This window comes from Phalaenopsis equestris, unplaced genomic scaffold (genome assembly GCF_001263595.1).
Source record: "Phalaenopsis equestris unplaced genomic scaffold, ASM126359v1 Scaffold000237, whole genome shotgun sequence".
NCBI classification, from domain to species: Eukaryota; Viridiplantae; Streptophyta; class Magnoliopsida; order Asparagales; family Orchidaceae; genus Phalaenopsis; species Phalaenopsis equestris.
Genome location: NW_018164679.1, coordinates 170,675 through 193,658, shown reverse-complemented (window position 1 = coordinate 193,658; position 22,984 = coordinate 170,675). Strand labels below are relative to the sequence as shown.

The window sequence follows — 22,984 nt, the reverse complement described above, 5'->3', positions numbered from 1 at the left end:
TCTACCTGAGGAATACTTCCGGACGCAGCTAATGATCCAAGCTGATCACCATCATTCTTAGATTCCATCAACATTTCTTGGTTGAATGAGAAATCCATTTAATGTGGTCTCGGCACGGAATAAGAACTCTGCCCTACTCGTCGAATACTAACAGACGAGCTCTGCCCTACTCGTCGACTACTAACAGACGAGAAAATAAAAAAAATCTACATCCATAAGACACTAATAATCTTTGGCGGGATCGAAAATGTCCAAATGCTAGATTTGGCGGGATTCCATAAGCACAAATATACGTTTTTTTCCGGTTATTGGGCGGAGTTCGGGTCGGGTCTCGCATTCTGCTCATTTCTCTTTGCTGAGGGCCCACCATTACACATGTTAATTTTCCATTGCCGCGTACAGAGAACATGAACCCAATAATTTTTTCAAGCTCAGTGCACCTTGAGCTCGACTAGTTTCCAATCACCAACCGAGCCTTCCTCACTCTCCATCATTACAAAACCCTAAATCCATTCATTGCTGGAAAAATTCTTCTCGATACCATGGCTTCCTCCTCTCTTCGTTTCATGATCCGTTCCTCTCTCCACACTCCAAGGCCACCTAACCCAACGTCGAAAGCTTTGGACAAGGCGGCGACGGCAGTGCGTTCTCCCTTCCCTCCATCCACCCCCAAGGCCGCCTCCCGTTCTTCGGTTCGTCGAGTGGCAAGGTCTGAAATTGCGCTTTCATCTTGGTTCCTCCTGCAATCAACCTTGTTTTGGGGCTAAAAATGGGGTTTTTTAAAGGTCCCCTTTGGAACTGAGTCGCTGCAGCTACTCTCTGTTTCCATTGCATACGGCGGTGGCAGCAGCGCGGTTGACTTCACGGCTGAGCTTCGTTTCTCAGAGCTGTCGAGCTCTTTCTCAGGGTATCATCTCCTGCCGAGCCCATCCAGGACCCTAGCGGTAGTTTTCATCTGCTAGTGTTTCAATTAAAACAATTTATATTTCGATTTTCTTTTATTTAAATTGATGGTAGTAAACCTATTCATAAAAAAGGGTTCAGTTGACTTTTAAAAAGTTAGTAAAAGTGGTTTTTATGACATGAAGTTAAAGATTTGAGTTATATGAATGTTAAAGTTTTTGAGTGCTATGAATGCCTTGATTGCTATTCGGATTTATTGATAAGTTAGTTTTTAGCACATTTATTGAATCATTTAATGCATTGGAGTGAGGTGATTTTCAGCTTGAGTGCTTTGCAAGTAGACTATAATTTGGAATGTAGAGTTTTTTTGGTAATGGTTAAGAAGAAATTGTGCTTCAAATTTAGGCAATTTAAGCTTGCACCTTAACATTTTTTTTTCTTGGAAAAAAAATGCATGAAAGGTATGCTGAAGTTTGTGTGTTAATGTATTATGGAGCATCAACTTGTATTATAAGTAGATTGAAATAATCAAGAAATATACTATTATGATAGGAATATTTAGAGGAACAACTTGAAGTTCATATCTCTATTATTTTATTATTAGAGATGTTACAAATGATATTCAAAGTGAAGTAGTTTCATGGTGTATATTTTATGCAAATGACACATTCTTAGTTGGTGATTTACCTGCTAAAATAAGTCGAATGTTGGAGCTGTATAAATAAATATTAGCTTACCAACACGTGGGAGGGGATTTGGTTGGGGGGGGGGGGGGTTGTTGTTGGTGTTGGTGGGGGTTGAATGTGTATATGATGACACCATTGAACTTTTTTTAAAATTTCTCTATTTAAGCCCAACGAATCATCAAATCACTCAATAAAAATAATATAAAAACAATTATATCAAACAAACACTCAATGTACTTGAGAACTTGCGATAAATTATGCGAACACAAGAGCTAGTAAGCTTTAAGGTGAATGTGTCTTTAAAGAGAATTAGCACAAGCACGAGTCTTTTTAACTTACAAAGAAACAAACAAGTTTCTAAGGTGTATTTGTGAGTGAGAAAACTAATAATCTTGATCTTGAAGATCTGCTCAACCACAATAGCTATGATAATTAAGTCACAAAATACGAAAGCAACACAAACAGTGGAGATCTAATGATATGTGCATAATGTTTGACAATATGAAACCTAAAAGCACTAGTATAGAATATTTTATGTATTAATGTAAGAACATGTGCAAGATTCACATCATAAATATTCATGCATTAAAATAATAAAATAAATGTGCAAAGATACAACCAATCAACCATAGAGCAAATGTGCCACAAATTATTTTTATTTGATTCGAATCCCAACTGACCTACATTCACACATGAGACTTTCCTTTGCTCTGGATCTTGTTAACCACTTCCTATTGTAAACCAACCCCCTTCTCTCCTTGAGCTAGTGGAGAAACACAACATACATGCTCTCCTTAACATGCAAATATCACCTAAAAATCTGTTCTTCACAGGATAGGCAGTCTAACTCTTCAACGTAAAAGAAAATACCAAGGTGGACTATTTCAACACTTTCACGGTGATCGAAGGCTTTCGTTAACAAATAATCATTATATATTCGATAATAAAATGGTTGCTAGATTTATGCAATGAAAGTCTGATCAAATTAGTACAAATATTAAGGGAATGAGTGAGATAACTTTAATATAACAAATATTTTTTTAACGAACAATTAATTTTTTCTCTAAAATTATCTTACAATTTAGCTCACAAAATAGGGTATAGTTATAAGTAAAATGTGATGACTAAAACACTGCCTAATGACTCTATAAATCTCAAATATTTTAAACGAGAAAACTAGCCATTTCGCCAGAGTTATGGATGATCATATATACAATCCACCTTTTTTTGTATGATTAGGTTAAATTCATTTCAATTTTTTCATTTGATGGTATGTACAATTGGCAAATTGATGATTAATATTTGTGAAAACTTGCCAAAATCCGTTGGAAAATCAATTTGGCAACAAAAATCAATTCCCAAAAAGATTTAATAGGTATGTGCAATGATTACAAACTCTATAATCATATAGTACAATTGTATAATTATCTGTGAGATTAACAAATCATATGTATGATCTCAAATTATATGACCAATTAAACAATGAGCATAATTTAATATTTTGCACTGTGTAATTGTATTGAATGACTCAAAATGCGCACTAGTCTAATAAGGGGATGTTTGGTAGCAAGATTTTTGTAGGATTTAATAAGGAATTATTTTATATGCTCAAACTATTTTTAAAGTATCCTTGAATTTTACACTATCTATCATCCCATTTTACCTCTATTATTAGTTAAATCCACTATCTTGTAAATTCTATGTGGATTTGAATTTTACTCCCATTTCGGGATTTAACTTTGTAGCTCTCTCACTTCTTCCTATGTAATGCTATTTTACATCTTGTTCTCTTTTAAAGTGCCCACTCCTTCATACTTCTGCTTCAACACTACCCTTGCCTTCCTGTTCCCACCACTGATTATCTATACACGCTGCCACGCAAAGCTAGTTGTTGTCAACTTCTTTTATGAAGAGTTAAATGGAAACGATTAGGAACAAGAATCTCTACTAGGCAATGTTGATTACATAATCAAGTTATGTTTATAAGTGTCTCATGATATATTTTTTTCATTAAATTTCATAACATTCTAAATCTTAAATTATTAAAAAATAGCCAAATTATTTGTTTGGTTTTAATTAGGTTTAACACATTTAATGCCAAATATTTTACAAAGTTTAATGCCATCAGAGTTTACTAAATTCTGATTTACTATATTTACTAATTATCCACCATTAGCTACAACCCTCACACCACCAATTAAGGGTCTGTTTGGAGCAGCTGTAACTTATTGAATAATCTGCTGATAAGCTGATTAAAAATAATCCGTTGATAAGCTAGGTGCGGTGGCTATTACAAATTTTTATTTTTTTTGAAAAAGCCAGATTGTTGCCAATAATCTCCCACCGCACTTAGATAGGTGCAGTGTGAAAACACACTTTTTTGCGTTCTGAAAACGCATACCTGCCAAAACACAGTTTACTCAAACAGGCCAGGTGTGTTTTCAAAACGTCACCGCACCAAATAAGCTGCCCCAAACAGACCCTAAGTTTCCTTTTGGTTACTTAGTATTAAAATAAAAAAAAAATTACGACTTGAAGCTGTCACGACACTACTTGATAGTTTGAAATTAACCAAAGTAAGATAAGTGGTTGGACGATATTAACTCTAAAACAACTATCCACAAAATTATAAAATCTTCCAATTTATAAAAGAACTACTAAAAATCTTACAGTTTCATATAAGGAAATTCAAATCATCAAAAAATAACAGAAATAATCTGTAAGTAAAATCTCAATCCACAAGACAAAGTATACCTATTCAAAAGAAATAGTACAAAAAGAAACTACAAACACATTATAAACTAGTACGTATTTACAACAGTCATTCTTTAAATCAAATCTCTTCTACCGGACATATCAACCTGAAGCTTTTCTTTTTCTGAAAGAAAATATTAATTACAACATTTTTGACTTAATGAACAATTATAATTTTAATATTCATTAAATTATTATGCTAATGTTTTACATGAATGACCAAAATAAAATGTAGTTAATTTTTTAATAAATGTTTAAACTTTCTTTTAAATTTATCCATTCCCGTTTCATTTTAAGTATTTACTGTTTTTCACCTCTTTGAGTCATAACATGATTACTGTCATTTCCGAAGGTATCCCCAAAAAATGTAGCCGAATGTACCCTAGAAAATGTTCTTGAAGTTACGCTCAAATTACACCCGAAGGTATACCTTCATTATTTCCTTTAACATGCACGGGTATATTGCCTTCTCTACTAGGGTCTTTTGGGGGTAATTTTGTATGACTTAGGGGCTGTTTGGTTTAGAATTTATTGGCGTACTATAAATTAATTATTTGAATTTAAAAAAAAATTAATGTTTGGTGTGCTGTAAAATAAATGTATCGTGACTTTAAAGGGTACTTAATGTTTACCCTAAAGCTAGTTTTACGTGTAAAGTATTTCCTTTCAAACCAAGTGAAAAATAAGTCCCGTGAAATCCCGAGAGAGATCCTTCCCGCACAACCACTTCAAACTTGCGTTAGTGGTTGTATATTCAAAGCTTTTTTATCCCCTCACCCATTAAAGTCGCAAGCAAAATGATTCTCTCCATGTTGATTCGAACAACAACAGCAGGCTTGCTAGGTCTGCCATTGTGACAGCGCGCCACTGGTCCTGGTTTCTCTTTTCTCGCCTCAGCTGGTAATCATTGCCGCCTTCTGTGGGGTGTTCCATTTATGACAGTTAGAGAACGTGCTTCGGCATTAGGCTCTTGTGCAAAGACGGGTTTTCTCTGACGTTGTAACCTCTCGCTCTCTCAATATGGTTATTGAAGCTTCTTCGAGGTATCATTTCCACATTGGTTTATATCTTTAGGGAAATGGATGAGATCTCTTTCGAAGTTTTTGTCAAGTTATTCACTTTATAGATTAAAGTATGAATTTCTACAACGGAACTTTATAGATTAAAGTATGAATTTCTACAGCGGAATCTTTGCCGATTTTTGTTTGCTTGTAGAGGAATAAATACAATTTTTTAACATTTTTTATTTTTTTTAAGAAATGAGCCTGTTTAAATTTAATTTTTTCATACATGCTGTGTAACTATAGATCTTTTTAATTTTTTTAAAATGAAAATGATGTAGTAACTATTATTTTTATGCAAATCATATATAATATTATATAAATAAATTGTTTTTAAATTTAAATTTTTTTGGGAAAATAAATTTAATTTTAAAATATTATATAAAATAAAATGAATACTAAAATATTAAACATATAAGCTTGTAAATATTATATAATATATAGCTAGTTAACATGAAAAATAAAACCTCTACATTCCATTTACACAACCAAGCAACCCATGAGTATTCAACATACACTTTTTTTTACTTTATTCCGCATGCATCTAACCAAATAGAAAAAAGAATTTCCCTGTATTTACTTTACAAATAACCAAACAGTTTTAAAATATTCAAAGTACACTATAATCAGAATACCCTACAAACTTTTTTTTACGTTGCATTTTATTTTCAACAAACCAAATAGCCCCTTAAACCTTTATTTTTCGTTTTATATGAATTTAAAATCATTTAAAGTATAACTTCATATATCTGTTGTTTCTCTCTCATTTGTGATACCGTTTCAGATTTTCAAAATGCAAGACATGCATTAAATACTTGTTTTAAACTATTTAATAAATTAATTATTCATTTAATAAAACATTAATTTAATGCATACAAGAAAATAATTACTCATAATTGTCTTAAAAGACCTCTTAAATACCTATCTTTTCACTGTACTTCTCCTAGCACATTGACCTCTCTATCATACTTCAATTTGGTTGTTTGATAAATTAAAATTACTAAAATCCATTCATGAAAAATGTTGATATGAAATCATTATCTTTTATTTAAACTAATTTATTTAATTAACACATATAACATATGTAATTAAATAACATAATTAATTAAAATATCATAGTAAAACTCACTTACCTATTTACTCAGATCTATCTCTCTCAACCTTGACACATCACCAACTTCTCCTTTCAAGTCGAAAATCTCTATATTAAGATCCTGATTCAATTTGACATTGCATTAAACACACACACACATATTATTAATTTATTTGATGAACTTTCAGTTAAACCTTTATTTTACACACCTTGCCTGGTCAATTTCCCTTTCCGCAAGCTCAAAGCTCCTCCTTCCCATAGAATGAGAGCTTCTTCTACTTTTGCTTTTGGTCGTTGCTCGACCTAGAACAACGTTGTGATTCTCTTCTTCCCTTGATCTCCTTCCTCTTCTTCTTCGCACGGCTTGAAAACACTAACCTCAAGCCGATACTGCGAGAGCCCAACTTCCCTTCTCCTTCGGTCGCTGCCATTCCTTTTCTTATTTTTTCATAGCTTAAGTCGTGTGGCTCTAACCAATGCAATGCACGCGTCTCGTTCCTCCTCTTCCTTTGCAAACATAGTTTAGTTCTGCCTTCGGTTGTGGCTTCCTCTGCACGTGAAGGACGCACGACTACTTCCCTTCTCCTTTGACTTCTTTCACTCACAGATAAGTCGCTCGACCCAATAGAGTGCGCACGATGCCATTCCTTTTCTTATTTTTTCCTAACTTAAGTCGTGTGGCTCTACCCAATGCTATACATGCGTCTCGTTCCTCCTCTTCCTTTGCACACATAGTTTAGTTCTGCCTTCGATTGTGGCTTCCTCTGCACGTGAAGGACGCACGACTGCTTCCCTTCTCCTTTGACTTCTTTCACTCACAGATAAGTCGCTCGACCCATCCTACGTTATTCTTCTTCTCCTTCGACTTCCTTCCTCGGCTAGGGCGCTACAGAGATTCCCTCTCTCGATCTCTCTACTGTTCCTCTCGCTTGCTCGTCTGTTTCAATTGAAGGGAAGTGTGCAAGATCGTGTGTTATAATTCCTGTGAGGATGTGCGACTCCTCTTACCGACCTTTAAATTTATTTATTATTTATATTAATATTATTATTTGTTTAGTTAAAACTTGAAGGAATTACAGAATTTACTGCCAATGTATTAAAGTGAGAGACAATGGAAATGCTACTATGTTACAAACTTTTCTATAAGAAGAAAGAGTGAATTTCAAGTCGACTTTAATTTTGGATATGACTAATGTATACAAATGTTTGGAAACCTTCGAACTCTAAATTTTTTTAGTAGAAGTGAACAAAAGGGCTGATTTTTGGTAGAAGCAGTTTTGCAATGATTAGTGCCTCTTCATTAAATACCAATTATATCGAGTCATAAAAGCTGAAGCAGTTTACCAAGATTTACTAATCGAGAAAGTATATTTTGTAAATATTGCACAGGGGTAGGACATACTAAGACACCGTTGGAAATTATAAAGAAAGCCTCCATATAACAAACATAAGCCTTCATATAAGAACCAATCAAATCATCATCAAGAGAAACCACTTCTATGGAGAAGAAAAATTTGTTGTAGAAATGAAAGGATTTTGACAAAAAAGAATTAAAAGGCTACCTTCTTGATAACATTTCAACCAATCAGTACATACATGTTTTATAGCTTAAGAAGGTAAGTGCACTAATTCATACTTCTCAAGTGTATTTTAAAATAGTTCCAATAAATCTGGATAATAGAGGAGCAGCATACATGATAAACTCTTTTGAGTAAATTTTACTCTTATATACATCATGTTCTGAATATCAAACAGTAAATAGTTTATGAAAATGTGGCTATTATTGCTAAAAGAGATGTTTTAAACTGATCTTTTATTCCCGTTATCATCCACCCTCCATTTTCTAAAATTAGCCATGAATCTATTGTCCATTTATCTAACTTGTTTTGCATTGTGATTCTTTCATTTTATTCATTGTCTATTTTAGGAGTCTAAAGGCCTTTGTGTGAGTAGATCTAAAACTGAATACATGGATTGTAATTTTATTAGTAGGTAGTAGCTCTAGTGACAGAGGTGACAGAGTTGTAACTATGAATAATCAAATCATTAAAAGGTGTTGTTTTAGATAACTCGGGTTTATTGTTCAAAGTGATGGCGATATAGATGGGGATGTTATTAGTAGAGTTCAAGTTGGTTGAAATGAAAGAACGCATTGGGCCTATTGTGTGATAGAAAACTACCGATTAGACTGAAAGGAAAATTGTATAAGATGATGGTGAGACCTACAATGCTTTATGGTGCAGAATGTTGGCCTTTAAAAGAGAAGCATAAAACAAAATTAAGTGTTGCTGAGATGAGTATGCTTAGGTGGATGAGCGGCTTGACACTTAGGGTCTGTTTGGCGTAGCTGCAGTTGCGCTGCCCCAGGAAGCTGCTGTGGAGAAGCTGCTGCGGGAAAGCTGGCTGGTTGTTTGTTGCAGTTATGTGAAAACAGTTGTGAGACAGCTGTTTCTGAAAAAATGACTATTCTGCCCCTGTTTAGTTAAACTGTTTGGAACAGAACAATGATAATCTTATATATTATACATCAGAAGCAGAACATCACTTTACAAGCTTAACATGTTAAAAACAAACTTCTACAAATTTTTAGTCAATCCTAGAAACCATAAATTTGATACGTTCAAATAAAAACAATATAAAATTACAGATATTCATCTCACGTCACAGTGAGTATCAAAAGAGCAAAAAAAAAGTATGGACTATTTAAACTATTCAAAATAATGGAACGTCCTACAAAAAAAAAAAATTTGATTGCAAAATACATAATACTAAACGTCCGACACAAAAAATCTATAATGTGAAATATAGGTTGAGATATTTCGTTCAGATATGCCTCTTGCTTGCTATAAGCATATGATTTTTAGGATTTTCACTATCGAAGTAAATATCTTTGAAGACATAAAATTTATTTTGCAATCTCATATAACTTAAATTTTGTGCAGTTTCATTTTTTTAGCGTTGATAAGCTAGCAAATACATCACCAATGTTATTTTCAGCTCTCCACATAATACAACTTCAGGTCTTCTTTCCGTGGGGAAATAGCAAGGAAGAGTAATAACATCACCTATGAGCCATTGCCATAGAGATTTGCATTTTTATGTTTATCGGGAACATCAAGAAATTAAATGAAACTGGTTCTCCTTGTAAAGGGATTCCTATGGCTATAACCCAACTATCTTATTTCTATAACAGGGTGTCATGTATTGCAGAATGAATATTTTGGGAATAACAAAGTGGTTGCGACAAAACAGGGAAAACAACTGATTGCTTAGCAGTATTACTCCTGGAAACGAAAATTGCCGCAATTAGCCACAAGAATCAATTCAGGATAACAACTAAAAAGTCAGAAACTCTCCCAGGGAGGGCCAAACCCTGGCTATAGAACAAACAGCGGTTTTTCTAAGGAAAACCCACTCTCGCACAAAAAAAAAAAATGAACACCCAAAAGTTTTCTCTGAACTACAAAGAGCACCTCTGTTCCATCTCGAAAAAAATAGAAAAAAAAAATCTTATCACAAGAAAGAAGCCCTACACATGAGAAACTCGGGAGAAGAGAGGCTGCTTGGTTGCGTGATATGCGCCGGAGAAGAGCAGGAAGCTGTCGGAGAAGAGGTGTCGCAGTTCGTCTTCTTTCACGGGAAGAAATAAGAATCGGGTGTTTAGGGTAGCCAAGAAAGAAAGCCAGGCTACGGGTTGTTCACCGCATTCCGCGTTCGGGGTATATCGCGGCTCGCCGCATGCTTGTCGCCGCCCCAAACATCGATTTTTAGCTGCGCGGTGTCGCGCCGCAGCCTCGCAGTAGCGCCAAACGAAGCCTTAGAGACAAAATGCGAAATGAATATACTGTGATAGGATTGGTGTAGCTCCAATGGTTGAAAAGATTAAAGAGAGTCGTCTTAGATGGTTTAGTCACATTTAACGTCAACCATCTGACGATCCTGTTAGGAGAGTAGATGTTTTTGATTCGCCTTGTTCTAAAAATGGCAGAGGTAGACCTAAAAAGGCTTCAACAAATTGTATAAAAAATAATCTGAAGATGTTAGAATCAAATGAAAACATGAGACTCAATAGGACACACTGGAGAAAATGGATTCATGTAGCCGACCCCAATTAGTGGGATAATGGCTTGTTATTGTTGCTGTTATATTCATTGTCTATTTTTGGGCTGAATCATGAGAAAATTGATTTTTCTATTTTGAGTACAGACATGAATTGGTTCTAACATATTAAGGTGGGCTATCCATCCTTTTTAGTATTTTAAAATTTTTTACTTTATTTGATAAAATAGAAGTTGAAGAGTTTTACTATGATATAGTCAAATGGCTAAACAACATAGATCACATTATCATTTATGCTATCGAGAACTTTGATGTCTTTCTTCTTATCTATTATTGATGTGCAGGTTGGGAAAGATGCCTTGTTTCTTTTATAGATGATTACTCGATGTATTAGTATTTTATTTTATTTTTTTTAAATTATTGGGGGGGGTGGAATTCCCTAAGATCCAAAGGACCCAGAGATTAACTTCATGAGTACCAAAAAGGAGTGCAAGGTTAAACTGGATATCTCCATCTAAAACCAAATACAACGAGAACCTATGGGTTCTCCCATTACAATGTTAAGAAGCCAAAAATAACAGTAGTTGTAATATGTCCTTAGAGCGACAACCCAGGACATGAGATCCCAATCTAAAACCAAATACAAAGAAAACCTATGGGGTTCTACACAAATCCATTACAATATTAAGGAAACAAACATAACAAAGTAGTTGTAATAAGTCCTTAGAGCAAGACAACCCAGGATCTGCAAAGCCTTCAAGGACAGGAGGATGAGTAGGAGGACGATCAACTTCAATTTTTTAAACTCCTGCAAAATAAAGTCTTTGACAAAATTATGAGCATAGTATTAAGTGAGTAAGAGAACTTCTGATGCAAGGGAACCGAAAATCACCCAAAATATTGGATTCATATGTAATTTTTAGATGTCTTCTTAGCCACAACATAAGACTGTGGCTAATGCAGTCATCCAAAAGCACCTAGATTAAAGGACCTAGAGATTAACTTCATGAGTATCAAAAAGGAGTGCAAGGTTAAATTGGATATCTCCATCTAAAACCAAATACAATGGGGTTCTCTACCGGACCGTTCTCCACCAGACCCATTACAATGTTAGGAAACTAAAAATAACAGTAGTTGTAATATGTCCTTAGAGCGACAACCCAGGACAACCCAGGACATGAGATCCCCAAACCAAATACACAGAAAACCTATGGGGTTCTACACAGATCCATTACAATGTTAAGTAAGAAAACAAAAATAACAAATTAGTTGTAATAAGTCCTTAGAGCAAGACAACCCAGGATCTGCAAAGCCTTCAAGGACAGGAGGATGAGTAGGAGGACGATCAACTTCAATTTTTTAAACTCCTGCAAAATAAAGTCTTTGACAAAATTATGAGCATAGTATTAAGTGAATAAGAGAACTTCTGATGCAAGGGAACCAAAAATCACCCAAATAATTGGATTCATATGTAATTTTTAGATGTCTTCTTAGCCACAACATAAGACTGTGGCTAATGCAGTCATCCAAAAGCACCTAGATTAAAGGACCTAGAGATTAACTTCATGAGTATCAAAAAGGAGTGCAAGGTTAAATTGGATATCTCCATCTAAAACCAAATACAATGGGGTTCTCTACCGGACCCATTACACTGTTAAGAAACCAAAAATAACAGAGTAGTTGTAATAAGTCCTTAGAGCGACAACCCAGGACATGAGATCCCCATCTAAAACCAAATACAAAGAAAACCTATGGGGTTCTACACAGATCCATTACAATGTGAAGTAAGAAAACAAAAATAACAAAGTAGTTGTAATAAGTCCTTAGAGAAAGACAACCCAGGATCGGCAAAGCCTTCAAAGACAGGAGGATGAGTAGGAGGACGATCAACTTCAATTTTTTAAAATCCAGCAAAATAAAGTCCATGACAAAATTATGAGCGTAGTATTAAGTGAATAAGAGAACTTCTGATGCCAGGGAACCGAAAATCACCCAAAATATTGGATTCATATGTAATTTTTAGATGTCTTCTTAGCCACAACATAAGACTGGCTAATGCAGTCATCCAAAAGCAATACAGGAATTCAAAGCACATTGACTTGCAGCAAGCGAAGAAATTTGGCCAATAAGAACCACTCACAGTAAACAACAAAGGGCCCAGAGCACTGACCATACAATCAAAGGGTGAAATAGACAACACAAACCTAAGTAAAACCCACAGAGGAAAAGGAAACGAGAGAATAGGCCGAGAAAACAACCCAACAATACCATAGGAATATAAAAACCAGGAGAATAAGCAACCGTAACAAGTAGTCAAGTGAAGAGAAGTGGTGCTGGATTGAACCCCCATCCTTATACATAGCAAGCTACAAGGATGGGGGCTTCGATCCAAACCACACTTCTACCCTTAATGGTCGAGAGAACTGCAAAAACTAAGGCTCCATTCTTCCTATAAGTAATGAGAACCAGGCAACGTAATAGAAGCTTATAAAGCAGAACAGGCTCTGGCAAGATAGGTCCTATAAACAGAAGGAAGATAAGGCTTTATAAAGGAAAGTAACATGCTTATGAAAAGACTTGCTATAACTGAAACGGTATTGCCAAAACTTAAATGTAAAAACAGCACAGACCAATATAGTCACGTCATTATTAAACAAGACATAAAATGTCATCACTATAGTCCATAGAAGGTTACGGGTCTACCGCCCTTTCTGACAAGGCGTCTCAGCCCAACTAAATTACTAATATCAAATGCAGTGATGTAAAAATGCAGGGGAGACGATAATGGTTGATAAAATTATTAATGCCAAAGTTAGAACCACCAGCCATCTCAACGCAACAAATAATATAAAGTAATATATTCATCCAACTCAGAATATTGCTCCCAATATGCAATCTATAAAGAAATACTATATATCCAATTAGCCAATATTACTTAATTGATACTTAAGATACTATGATTAGCTATTTGCATAAAATAAATGGTTGACCACTTGTTTAAAATCACCATCCATCCATTCAGCGGGCAAATTCTGAAATCCAAAGATAAAGGCCCTTGGATTAGAACTACCAAACATCTTGAACATATAGGGTAACTCCACATCCAACTAGAGTAAAGAGGAAAGTTGAAAATTGTATTAAGGAAATAAATATGAAAGTTCTCATCAGAGCTAAGAAGTAAAAATAGCTGAAATAGGAGGCCATGAACACCAAAAACCCACAGTAAGAGAAGAAATAAGCAACCAGGGAGTAAAGTTTTATTTCTCAAGTAAGCTAGCCCCACTTTATCAAGATACATAAGGCCTTTTAGTTCCTTGTAAGATTTTGAGGGGAGAATTCCTGGAAATCAGGACCAGTAGCACCATCTTTGGCCAGCCAATCAGTACAAGCATTACTTTCACAAAAAATATGAGATATTTTTTAATGCAAATTTTTAAAAGAGACTGAATTTATTTCAAAATGTAAAAAATTTTGATACCAAAAGATATACCTGATGTCTAAGGCAATAACTAATTCCAAGTCATATTTCAAAGCAAATAACTCAGCAAAAAGCACAGTGCAGATCTCCAAGGAACCCACAAATGCAATGATAACATTACCAGAAAAATCCCTCAAAAGACCACGAAGACCAGCATTATATTTAGAAAGGGAACCATCAGTATTGCTTTTTACCCAGTTAAGATTAGGTTTGATCCATCTAACCAAAGTAATAACAGATTCAGTCGGCTTTTGCAATGTTGAGATCAAAACTTCTATCTAAAATTTTTGCAGCCTTTAAAATTTTGTTCATTAATCAGATTAGATTGAGATAAAAGTTGAATTATGTTTTTAATCAAAGAGATAATCCGTTGGTAACTCCTTTTAATGTTTCTATGCTTGGAATCATTACTTTCTTTCCAAGTATACCATAAAATAAGGGTGATGATAATGTTGATTATATGATCTTTAATATTCACCTTAAAAGCATATAACCAAGTATTAATAAGGTATTTGTTGGAGAACCTAGGGTTAAAGATTGATAAATTAAAATTTTCATCCATCCATTTCCAAAGATGAGTGGCACCTACACCATTAACAAAAAGATGTTTAGTATCTTCCAATTGAAAATAACACGGCCATTTAGAAGTCAAGTAAAACCCATCTTTTTTTTCTTAAATTGCTTTCAACAGGTAAGTAATTATGCAAATTTTTTCAAGATAAGATAGAAGATGAGTAAGTTATAATCTTCCCCCAAAAGAAATTGTAAATAATAGAAGTATCTTTCTTATATCTAAAAGTTTGCCAGGCATCTTTGAAAGACAAATAAGCTATAATTAGAAGGGATAAAAAGGATTTGATCCCTAGCTTCCATATTAATAGGCATGGAATAAATTTTCTGAGCTATTGAGGGAGGAACTGGATCATCAACCAGATTTCTATTCTAGGAACTATTAAGTAAAATACATGGAACATTTTCAAATCAGAAGTGGAATGAGAATTAATTTGAGTCTAAAGATCCAGATCCCAACCATCTTACCAAAAAAAAAAAAAAACCCTTTTCCTAAGCCCCGAACAATGATCCCCTTAGTTTTCCATATAATTTTACGAATTCTTTTCCAAGTTCTAGGAGTGAGACCCATGACAATATCTGCAATGTACAAATTGAGCCCATAAGCTCTCGGCACTTCTAAGAACCGACCCTTCGAAGTGAGGAAAACATACTTTCTTCCAAGAAGTCCTATGGATGGACTTCCTTAAATCACCCCAACCTCAAAAGAATTTCGTTAGCAATGTGTTGACCTCGCTTTCGATCGAGGTGCAGTTTTCCCCTTCTTAGTAACCTAGGATCTAGCCGTAGGACCTTTCTGTCGACTACTCCTAGAAAACTAGTGAAGGAGTCATCTCTGTTAGCAATTCTAAACCTTTTTTCGCTCGATTTGACGTTCCATATAGTAGTTTTGACTGCTATTGCTTAGCAGGTAAAGTTACTCTGAAGGAACTCATGGAGTATTCCTATAGGACTATCAGTCTTAGGATTGACTGTACTCGTTGGTTTGGCACCACCGTGCTCTTCGCCGTCCTGTTTAATCGAGCTCGAGCCGAGTTTTTGACGTGTTTCAGGTCGTGGCGCGTTTTTGTCCCGATCTTCGAAGGGGTTGCCTAAACGACTCCGGATGACAAAAACGGATTGCGCCGACGCGTCCGGAACGTCCATTTTGTCTAAGGGGGACCTTCATCTCACTACAACGACGCATCTGGAAGAAAATGCACAAAACAGTGATTATAATAATAATATTATTAATGATATTATTATTATAACATATATAATCTCTCTCCTCCTCCCATTAAACCCTCAGTTATCTCTCGCCCGAGCCTTAGCTCGCTCTGCCTTCCTCTGTCTCGTTCATGAGCCAGTTGACCCCTCTTGCGCACGCGTCTGCGAGACCCATCTCCTGCAGCAATTCCTTATCTCTTTTCTCATGATGTCGCGGCCTCTCGAGCCGCAGCCCCCCATGCGTGATCTCTTATCCCTGCTCCTCTCTGCGACGATTGTCGCCATTTTCCCGCTTCCCTCACCTCTGGTCCGTGGTGGGTGAGTTTAAGCGAGCTCCTCTTCTCCCTCATAGCTATATTTACCCCATTTGGGGAGACTCTAAAAGAGAGCCGAAAATTTTGGGAGAGGGGGAGACTTTGCAAAAATTTCTGGAAGTGCTTGGAGTTGTTGTTTGAGCTTTTCTCGTCTTTCTTTTGCTGTTTGAGAAAGAGTCGGGTCAGGTATCCCCTCCCCTTTGCTCTGCTCCTTTTCGGTTCTGACCGGCTGAGGGCTGCTCCCTGTTTCTTTTTTCTGTTCGGCTAGGAATACATATTGCAAGCGACTTTATTTTAGTAGGCATTTTTCATGCTGAACGTACTATTAACTGCTAATATCTCTCGTCAGAGATGTTTTATATTCTTCATGCTACTTAGTTGAGGGTGTAGGTTCATGAGGAGGCATGCTTCACCTTTTAAATTTGTTCTAGCTTCTTCTTCACGCTTTTATCATGTGTAAAATGGCATGTTGAGATTCAAAGGGGGGCTTCCTATACTCTTATGCTTCTGTTTTTTTATTGCTTCCCCTATTAGAAATGCATGTTAAAGAAATCATACGTCTTTCTTTTGCTGTTTGAGAAAGAGTCGGGTCAGGTATCCCCTCCCCTTTGCTCTGCTCCTTTTCGGTTCTGACCGGCTGAGGGCTGCTCCCTGTTTCTTTTTTCTGTTCGGCTAGGAATACATATTGCAAGCGACTTTATTTTAGTAGGCATTTTTCATGCTGAACGTACTATTAACTGCTAATATCTTGATATGCTCGTCGGGGATGTTTTAAATTCTTCATGCTACTTAGTTGAGGGTGTAGGTTCATGAGGAGGCATGCTTCACCTTTCAAATTTGTTCTAGCTTCTTTTTCATGCTTTTATCATGTGTAAAATGGCATGTTGAGATTCAAAGGGGGGCTTCCTATACTCTTCTGTTTTTTTATTGCTTCCCCTATTAGAAATGCATGTTAAAGAAATCATAATTTTGGGGAGATTTACTCATATCTCTACTTCCTGTTACTTTACTGTTCGAATTTTAAAAATGCATGTGTAGAGAGCTCGGTTTAGCTCCTGTGGTTGCCTCCTTTGTTCGAAATCTATGTAGGGTATGAAAAGATTTATTTTTGGAAGTCTCTCAAAGTTTATCTTGAAGGCTTGGTGTTTGATTTATCACTGCTCTTTCTCATTCAAGTATTGGTTCAGAAAAGGAATTTTTGGAGGCCTTGAAATGTTAGCTTTGAGATTTATGCATGCTTCTCTACTTCATACTACCCTGTTCATATAAAACACATGCTGAGGGAGGGTTGTTTTAGCCATTGAATGCTCGATTTTGCCTTGTTTTTCCTCTGCCCGAGAGGTGGCTTTGGGTTTTGACTTTTACTGGCCTTAGCTCCTACTCGTAAGACCTATTGGGGATGACTTAATTTAATCTAGTCCGTCTTGTTGGGCTTGAAAGATTTGGATGATTATTGATGGATCAAATCTGTTATTCCAAAATGAGGGTTATATATTATACTCTCTTATGTATATCAAATATCTTTATTTAATTGAGTAGGGTTGTCTCAGCCGTGAGCCTTCCTTATGCCTTGGGTTGCCTTGGCTGTGAGCCTCTTTTGGCCCTTGTTTCTTAGCCCTACCCGTGATCGTGTCGGTGGGTCATTTGGATTTGTTTGGTCCTTCCCGCTGGACTTGATTAGCTTGATTTTTGTGGATGAATCAAGTTTGTCATCCAAAATTTTATAACCGTTTTATTCATTTCCCTATGTATATCGAAGGGGTACGGTAAAATAGCTAGGGGAGGCCCCTTTGATTTTCTTAGCCGTGAGTCTTACTTGTTGTTCCTTGGGTTGTCTTTGGTCGTGGGCTTTAGCAGCTGCCCCTTTGTTGCCCTGAGCCGTGAGTCTTAATAGTTGCCTCCTTTGTGGCTTGCTTTGGCCGAGAACCTTTTCTGGTTTTTTTCTATTTGTTGAAGCCCGGTCGTGAGCTTCTATGTGGTTTTAGCCGAAGGATTTCATGCTTATTTGATACGAGGAGATTTTCATTAAGCTGAAATTGAATAGCTTTAATGTTGGCATGATTTTTGGAAGTATGAGTGGTCGTCGTCCCAGGGTTATTCTTCTTTTATTTAAATTGTGAAGTTTGGGAGATTTCCGAATTTTATTTCAGGAGAATACTTGGTTGAGACGACTTGATTTCATAAAAAATATCTTTGGGGTTTGGATACCGGCGTTTGGAGGTTATTTTGACTCGGGTTAAGCCATTTATAAAAATATGAGAAAGTGATATCCTTTCGGATTGATTCAAGGATCTTCGGGTCTTCTTTTTTAGGTCTTTTTCGTCATGAGTTTTGAGAACTGATTCATCCTCCGTTCTTTTTTATGTTTTAGGTGGATCTGTCCCCTCTCTCTCTCACCCCATTTTTGTTCTTTTTTTCCTTGCTTGGTTTGGTTTTTTATGCTTATGTCTGATACATAAGTGTTCGCGTATAGTCTTTTGCTATACGTGAAACCATCAAACAAGGTCGCAAGTAGGTCCGTTTTTTTTGGGGCTTAGGGCGGTGATGACAAAAGAACACAGGAGATAGAGCAGAATGATATGTCATCCTACGACATCGGGATCCGATTCAGGAACCCATCAGGATCCGATTTAGGAACCCGGTGAGCTGTAGGATGACAGTATCATTCACCAACACAAGACTAGCGGGAGTTGACCCGTCTTAGGTTGTTGGCGGTCCTACGCCCGACAGCGTAATCAACTCGTTTGGACAACTACTTTTCAAAATTTATAAAAACAAATTTGATAGGAACAAATACATTTTTTTCTAAAACAAAAATACATTTTTCGCTACAAATAAAATTGATACAACCCACTTTTTGCATGTTTGAAATCTATGTGCATGCTGAAAATATAAATTTTAAATACATTTTAAACATCGGTTGTTCACCTGTTTAGCTAAGGAGTACCCTACTGAGTTAGTTTCGATATGACACCCTTTTAGTTGAGTGACAAACTTTATATATCCGGGTGACCGAGTAGCCTTCGACGACCCTCGAGTACTGATATATAGTTGAGCCTAGCCCCAACCCGAGTGTTTGCGGTCCCCCTCTTTTCAAATTTTTTCATATGTTTTTCTTGGAATTTTTGGACAAAGCACTCATGATCTCTTTTCAGGATTTTCCTGTGTTTTCTACGATTTTAATCGATTTGTCGATTCGTCGATTTCCTCGCAGTTCTCTTATCGTGAGTCTTTTGACGATCTTTCTCGAGATTTCTGGACGATGTTTTTTTGTTTTCGTTTATATAAAGCATTTCAGTCTGTTTCCTCAAGTTTTGTTGCTTGTACCTGTTGCATCAATTACACCTAAGGAACAGGGGACCTCCTAGGTATACAAGTTTGTTTTATGTTTACAGTATGTTACTTTCTTGCAAATCACCCACCTGCTGTATTTTTTTTACTTTTCCCTTACCCCGCATGTTGTACTGTTCTCTTACTGCATACTCTATTGCTTGTCATGTGCTACATATTCTACTGTTATGCTATACACTATACAACTTCACATGTTTTCTATAAAATATCTGAAAAACTACAACCATAGGGCCGTTGGATTTGACATTATAATCAGACACCATAGAAAACTTAAACTCGTCACGACAAGGAGGTTGGAATTAGTGCGGTGGGCAGCACGACCATCTTCAACCGCAGAACATGTCTTCCCCAGCTAAACCGTTCTTTTCATAGAAATTAAAACAACAATTTATAGGATTTCGAGGTTGTTCGCCTAACACAACATAAATCCTCAACATTTTTTTTTAGACATTTGTATAGTTCTGTTGTACGATCTAAGCTCTAACTCGTTTTAGGATTCTGAGGTTGTCGTTCGTTACGACCTAAATCCTCACATCTTCCAGGCTATTTGTGTGATCGTTTCACGCAAATGTAAGCTCTAAATAGATAAAATTGGCAGAATAAAACACTTGAATATTTCTCCTCGAAACTGAAGCCAAACCATATGGTAGACTGGGAAGTCACTGAGGTTCTCCTCTGGAGCTGTGGCATCCCTTAGTTCTTCTTCCTTTGGATTCTGAAATAAATGTTCTAAATTTGAGTCATTTCTCTTTCGCACATCTTTGTCCGATTTTGTTGATAAGTCCCATCATTTTGAAGTCCTTGAAGATAATTTTTTCTGATTTTTATCGAGAGTATTCTTAAGTGACTTCGGTCATTTAAGATGTAATTAACTATAGGGGTTTGTCCTTATAGGAAGCTTTTCCGAATCCAGCTTAAAATAAACCCTATTTAATTTTTCATATTGAATAGAGGAATTTGTCGGCAAATAAAACAGTTTCGCAGACCAAACGAACGTCATATATTTCTTAATTTATTTGATCGAGTCTCATCCTCAAGTTTGGTGTTTATCCCTCGGGATAGATACAAGGTTTGATGTAGAGTGCTCTTTCATTTAAACTGTGAAAATTATGGGGTCAGTTTGATTTCATATTTTTCTAAACTTAAATCTAATGTAAATTAAAACGTCCTTCCGAAGCGGGCGACGGGATTTCGATTCCGGCGACCGACAGCTTTTTACGGGCGACTCACCACGCCCCAACTTTTTATCGCCGACACAATGCGATCCAAATTTTTGCATTTCTTGTTATTGAACGGAAAAACTGCTATTGAATAAAGCAATTCTTGTTATCAGACCTCCAGAGTGGAATTTAATGATTGAAAAATATACAAGGAAAGAGAGCAAATAACACTTCTGATGATGGTGATTTGACCCCCCATGGATGGGAAGTGAAATTCCGAACTAGCTATCTTGTTCTTAATATTAACAATAATCTCATTGAATAAAAAGGACTTCTTACCTTTATAAATAGGAACCCCCAGGTAGTCAAGTATTGAACGGAAAAACTGTGTCTCTTTTTGGCTCAGATGCTTGGAAGGTAAAACTTTACATGAATAAAGCAATTCTTGTTATTATTTATATATAGACCGCCAACACTTTCAAATTTCTAGAGAAAGTTTCTTAATAATGTTGATCGATTTTATTGAATCATTACAAAAGATAATAAAATCATCGACAAAATTTAAATGAGTGACCACAAGACTACATTTAGTTTCATAGTTACAAATCCGATAGTCATAGAACAATTTATTTATTCCTCTAGAGAGATTCAACCGCCATAAGAAATAAAGTAGGCGGCAAAAGATTGCATTGACTTGAACTTTTAACCAATTTTAAAAAAAACCACACGGCTTGCCATTGATAATAATAGAGAGCCAACAGCTATTGATTAGGTTATTAAACTACAACTACATGTATACTTACTTTAAACCAAAGCTTGCTCAACCATTTGAATGCATGCAAGATAAGCCATCATATAATGAAGGTATGGACTTTAACCTTCAAACTCTAAGCCATTTTGATATCTATCTTCCCATTGCTCTCAGGAAGGAAACACAAAAACACACCTATATTTGAGGTAAATAATATCAAATTTCATACTGAAGAAATGAGAGCCCTAGAAGGAAACTAAACTTGGGAGGAGGTGGAATGATCAAAATGAAGGATGTTAATTGAATGCATGTGGTATTCACTATCAAATGCAATGCAAATGTACCATTTTAGAATCACAAAGTTAGAATCATTGCAAAATACTATATTCGGACTTACAAATGCTATTTCGATAGTTTTGATCATGGATTCAGAAATAACCATGCATGCAAGTTCAAAAAGTAATCCCAAAGCGCATGATTTGAGGGTTTCACCAAAGCCATATAGAAATAATGAACTACAAAAGTAGTCTCAAAAACCATGCTCTGTTTGCTCTTTTACATTTATACCACATAAATCTTTGATATCACATCAAAAATATCACTTTTTTAACTTTTAAAACGTGAAATACAGCTTTTCATGCCTACGTAAGGCGGTATACATGTAAAAATTGAAGTTTAGGTGTTATATATGTAAATTCATAGGAATTGAGTGGTATATGTATGTAAAAATCTTCCTTAACCCATAGACTTTATGATTTTCAAAAGGCTGCTGAAATATTTATTTACGCAGGTTATGTAGGCATGCTTGTTCCTTTAAGTTGCATTTGTGAATATTTATAAAGATAATTTGGTTCATTTTCAGTAAACATAAACTTGATTATGGATCTATTACTGATGATTTTGAAAAATCAATGTAACATTATGATCCTTTTTCCAGCTGATTCTGATGGTCCGTGAAAGTTGGTCTGCAAGGTTTGGCTGCTGCACTGATTTGCTGGAAGTCAAAATTTTTGTTCACTTTCTTTTTATGCTGCATTTACATTCATACCACATAATTCTTATATATTTACACATCTAACACCTAAACTTTCATATTTGCATATAACCTCTATTATGTACGCAGCGCTTCGTACGTCTTACGTACATTTTTCTCCAGCTAAGGACCAAATTTCTCTTCTAGCATATGTTTTTTTTTTTTTTTTTTTTTTTTTTTTTTATTTTTTTTTTTTTTAATTTTCTATAAAACCTTTAAAATTTGGTAAAATAAGCTATATGACAAATGCATTTAACTATTTTTTTTTCTCCCCTCATAATTTTAAGGAAGATTTACAAACTTACCACTCAATTCCTATGTATTTGCATATTTACCACCTAAACTTCAATTTTACATACATATCACCTTATCTATGCATGAGATGATGTATTTCACTTTTTAATAATTAATATGATGTTATTTTTGTAAATATATAAACTGAAAGTGTGGATGTGGTATATATAAATACATAAAATTTGGGCGGTATGTATGTAAATGCCCCTAATTTTAAATTAGGGCTGTCAAAACGGCTCGTTGTTCGCGAACAGCTCATGTTCGGCTTGTT

The 22,984-nt window shown here is 35.6% G+C and overlaps 1 protein-coding gene across 1 annotated transcript; it reads left to right on the top strand.

The window, feature by feature from the left end:
• Positions 1-430: 430 nt before the first annotated feature.
• LOC110023930 (protein NUCLEAR FUSION DEFECTIVE 6, chloroplastic/mitochondrial-like) lies at positions 431-22,563 on the top strand. Its single transcript, XM_020723587.1, has 3 exons — positions 431-709; positions 786-907; positions 22,324-22,563. Exons 1-3 carry the CDS (start codon positions 543-545, stop codon positions 22,341-22,343), a joined length of 309 nt encoding a protein of 102 aa, XP_020579246.1. The 5' UTR covers positions 431-542; the 3' UTR covers positions 22,344-22,563.
• Positions 22,564-22,984: the final 421 nt, after the last annotated feature.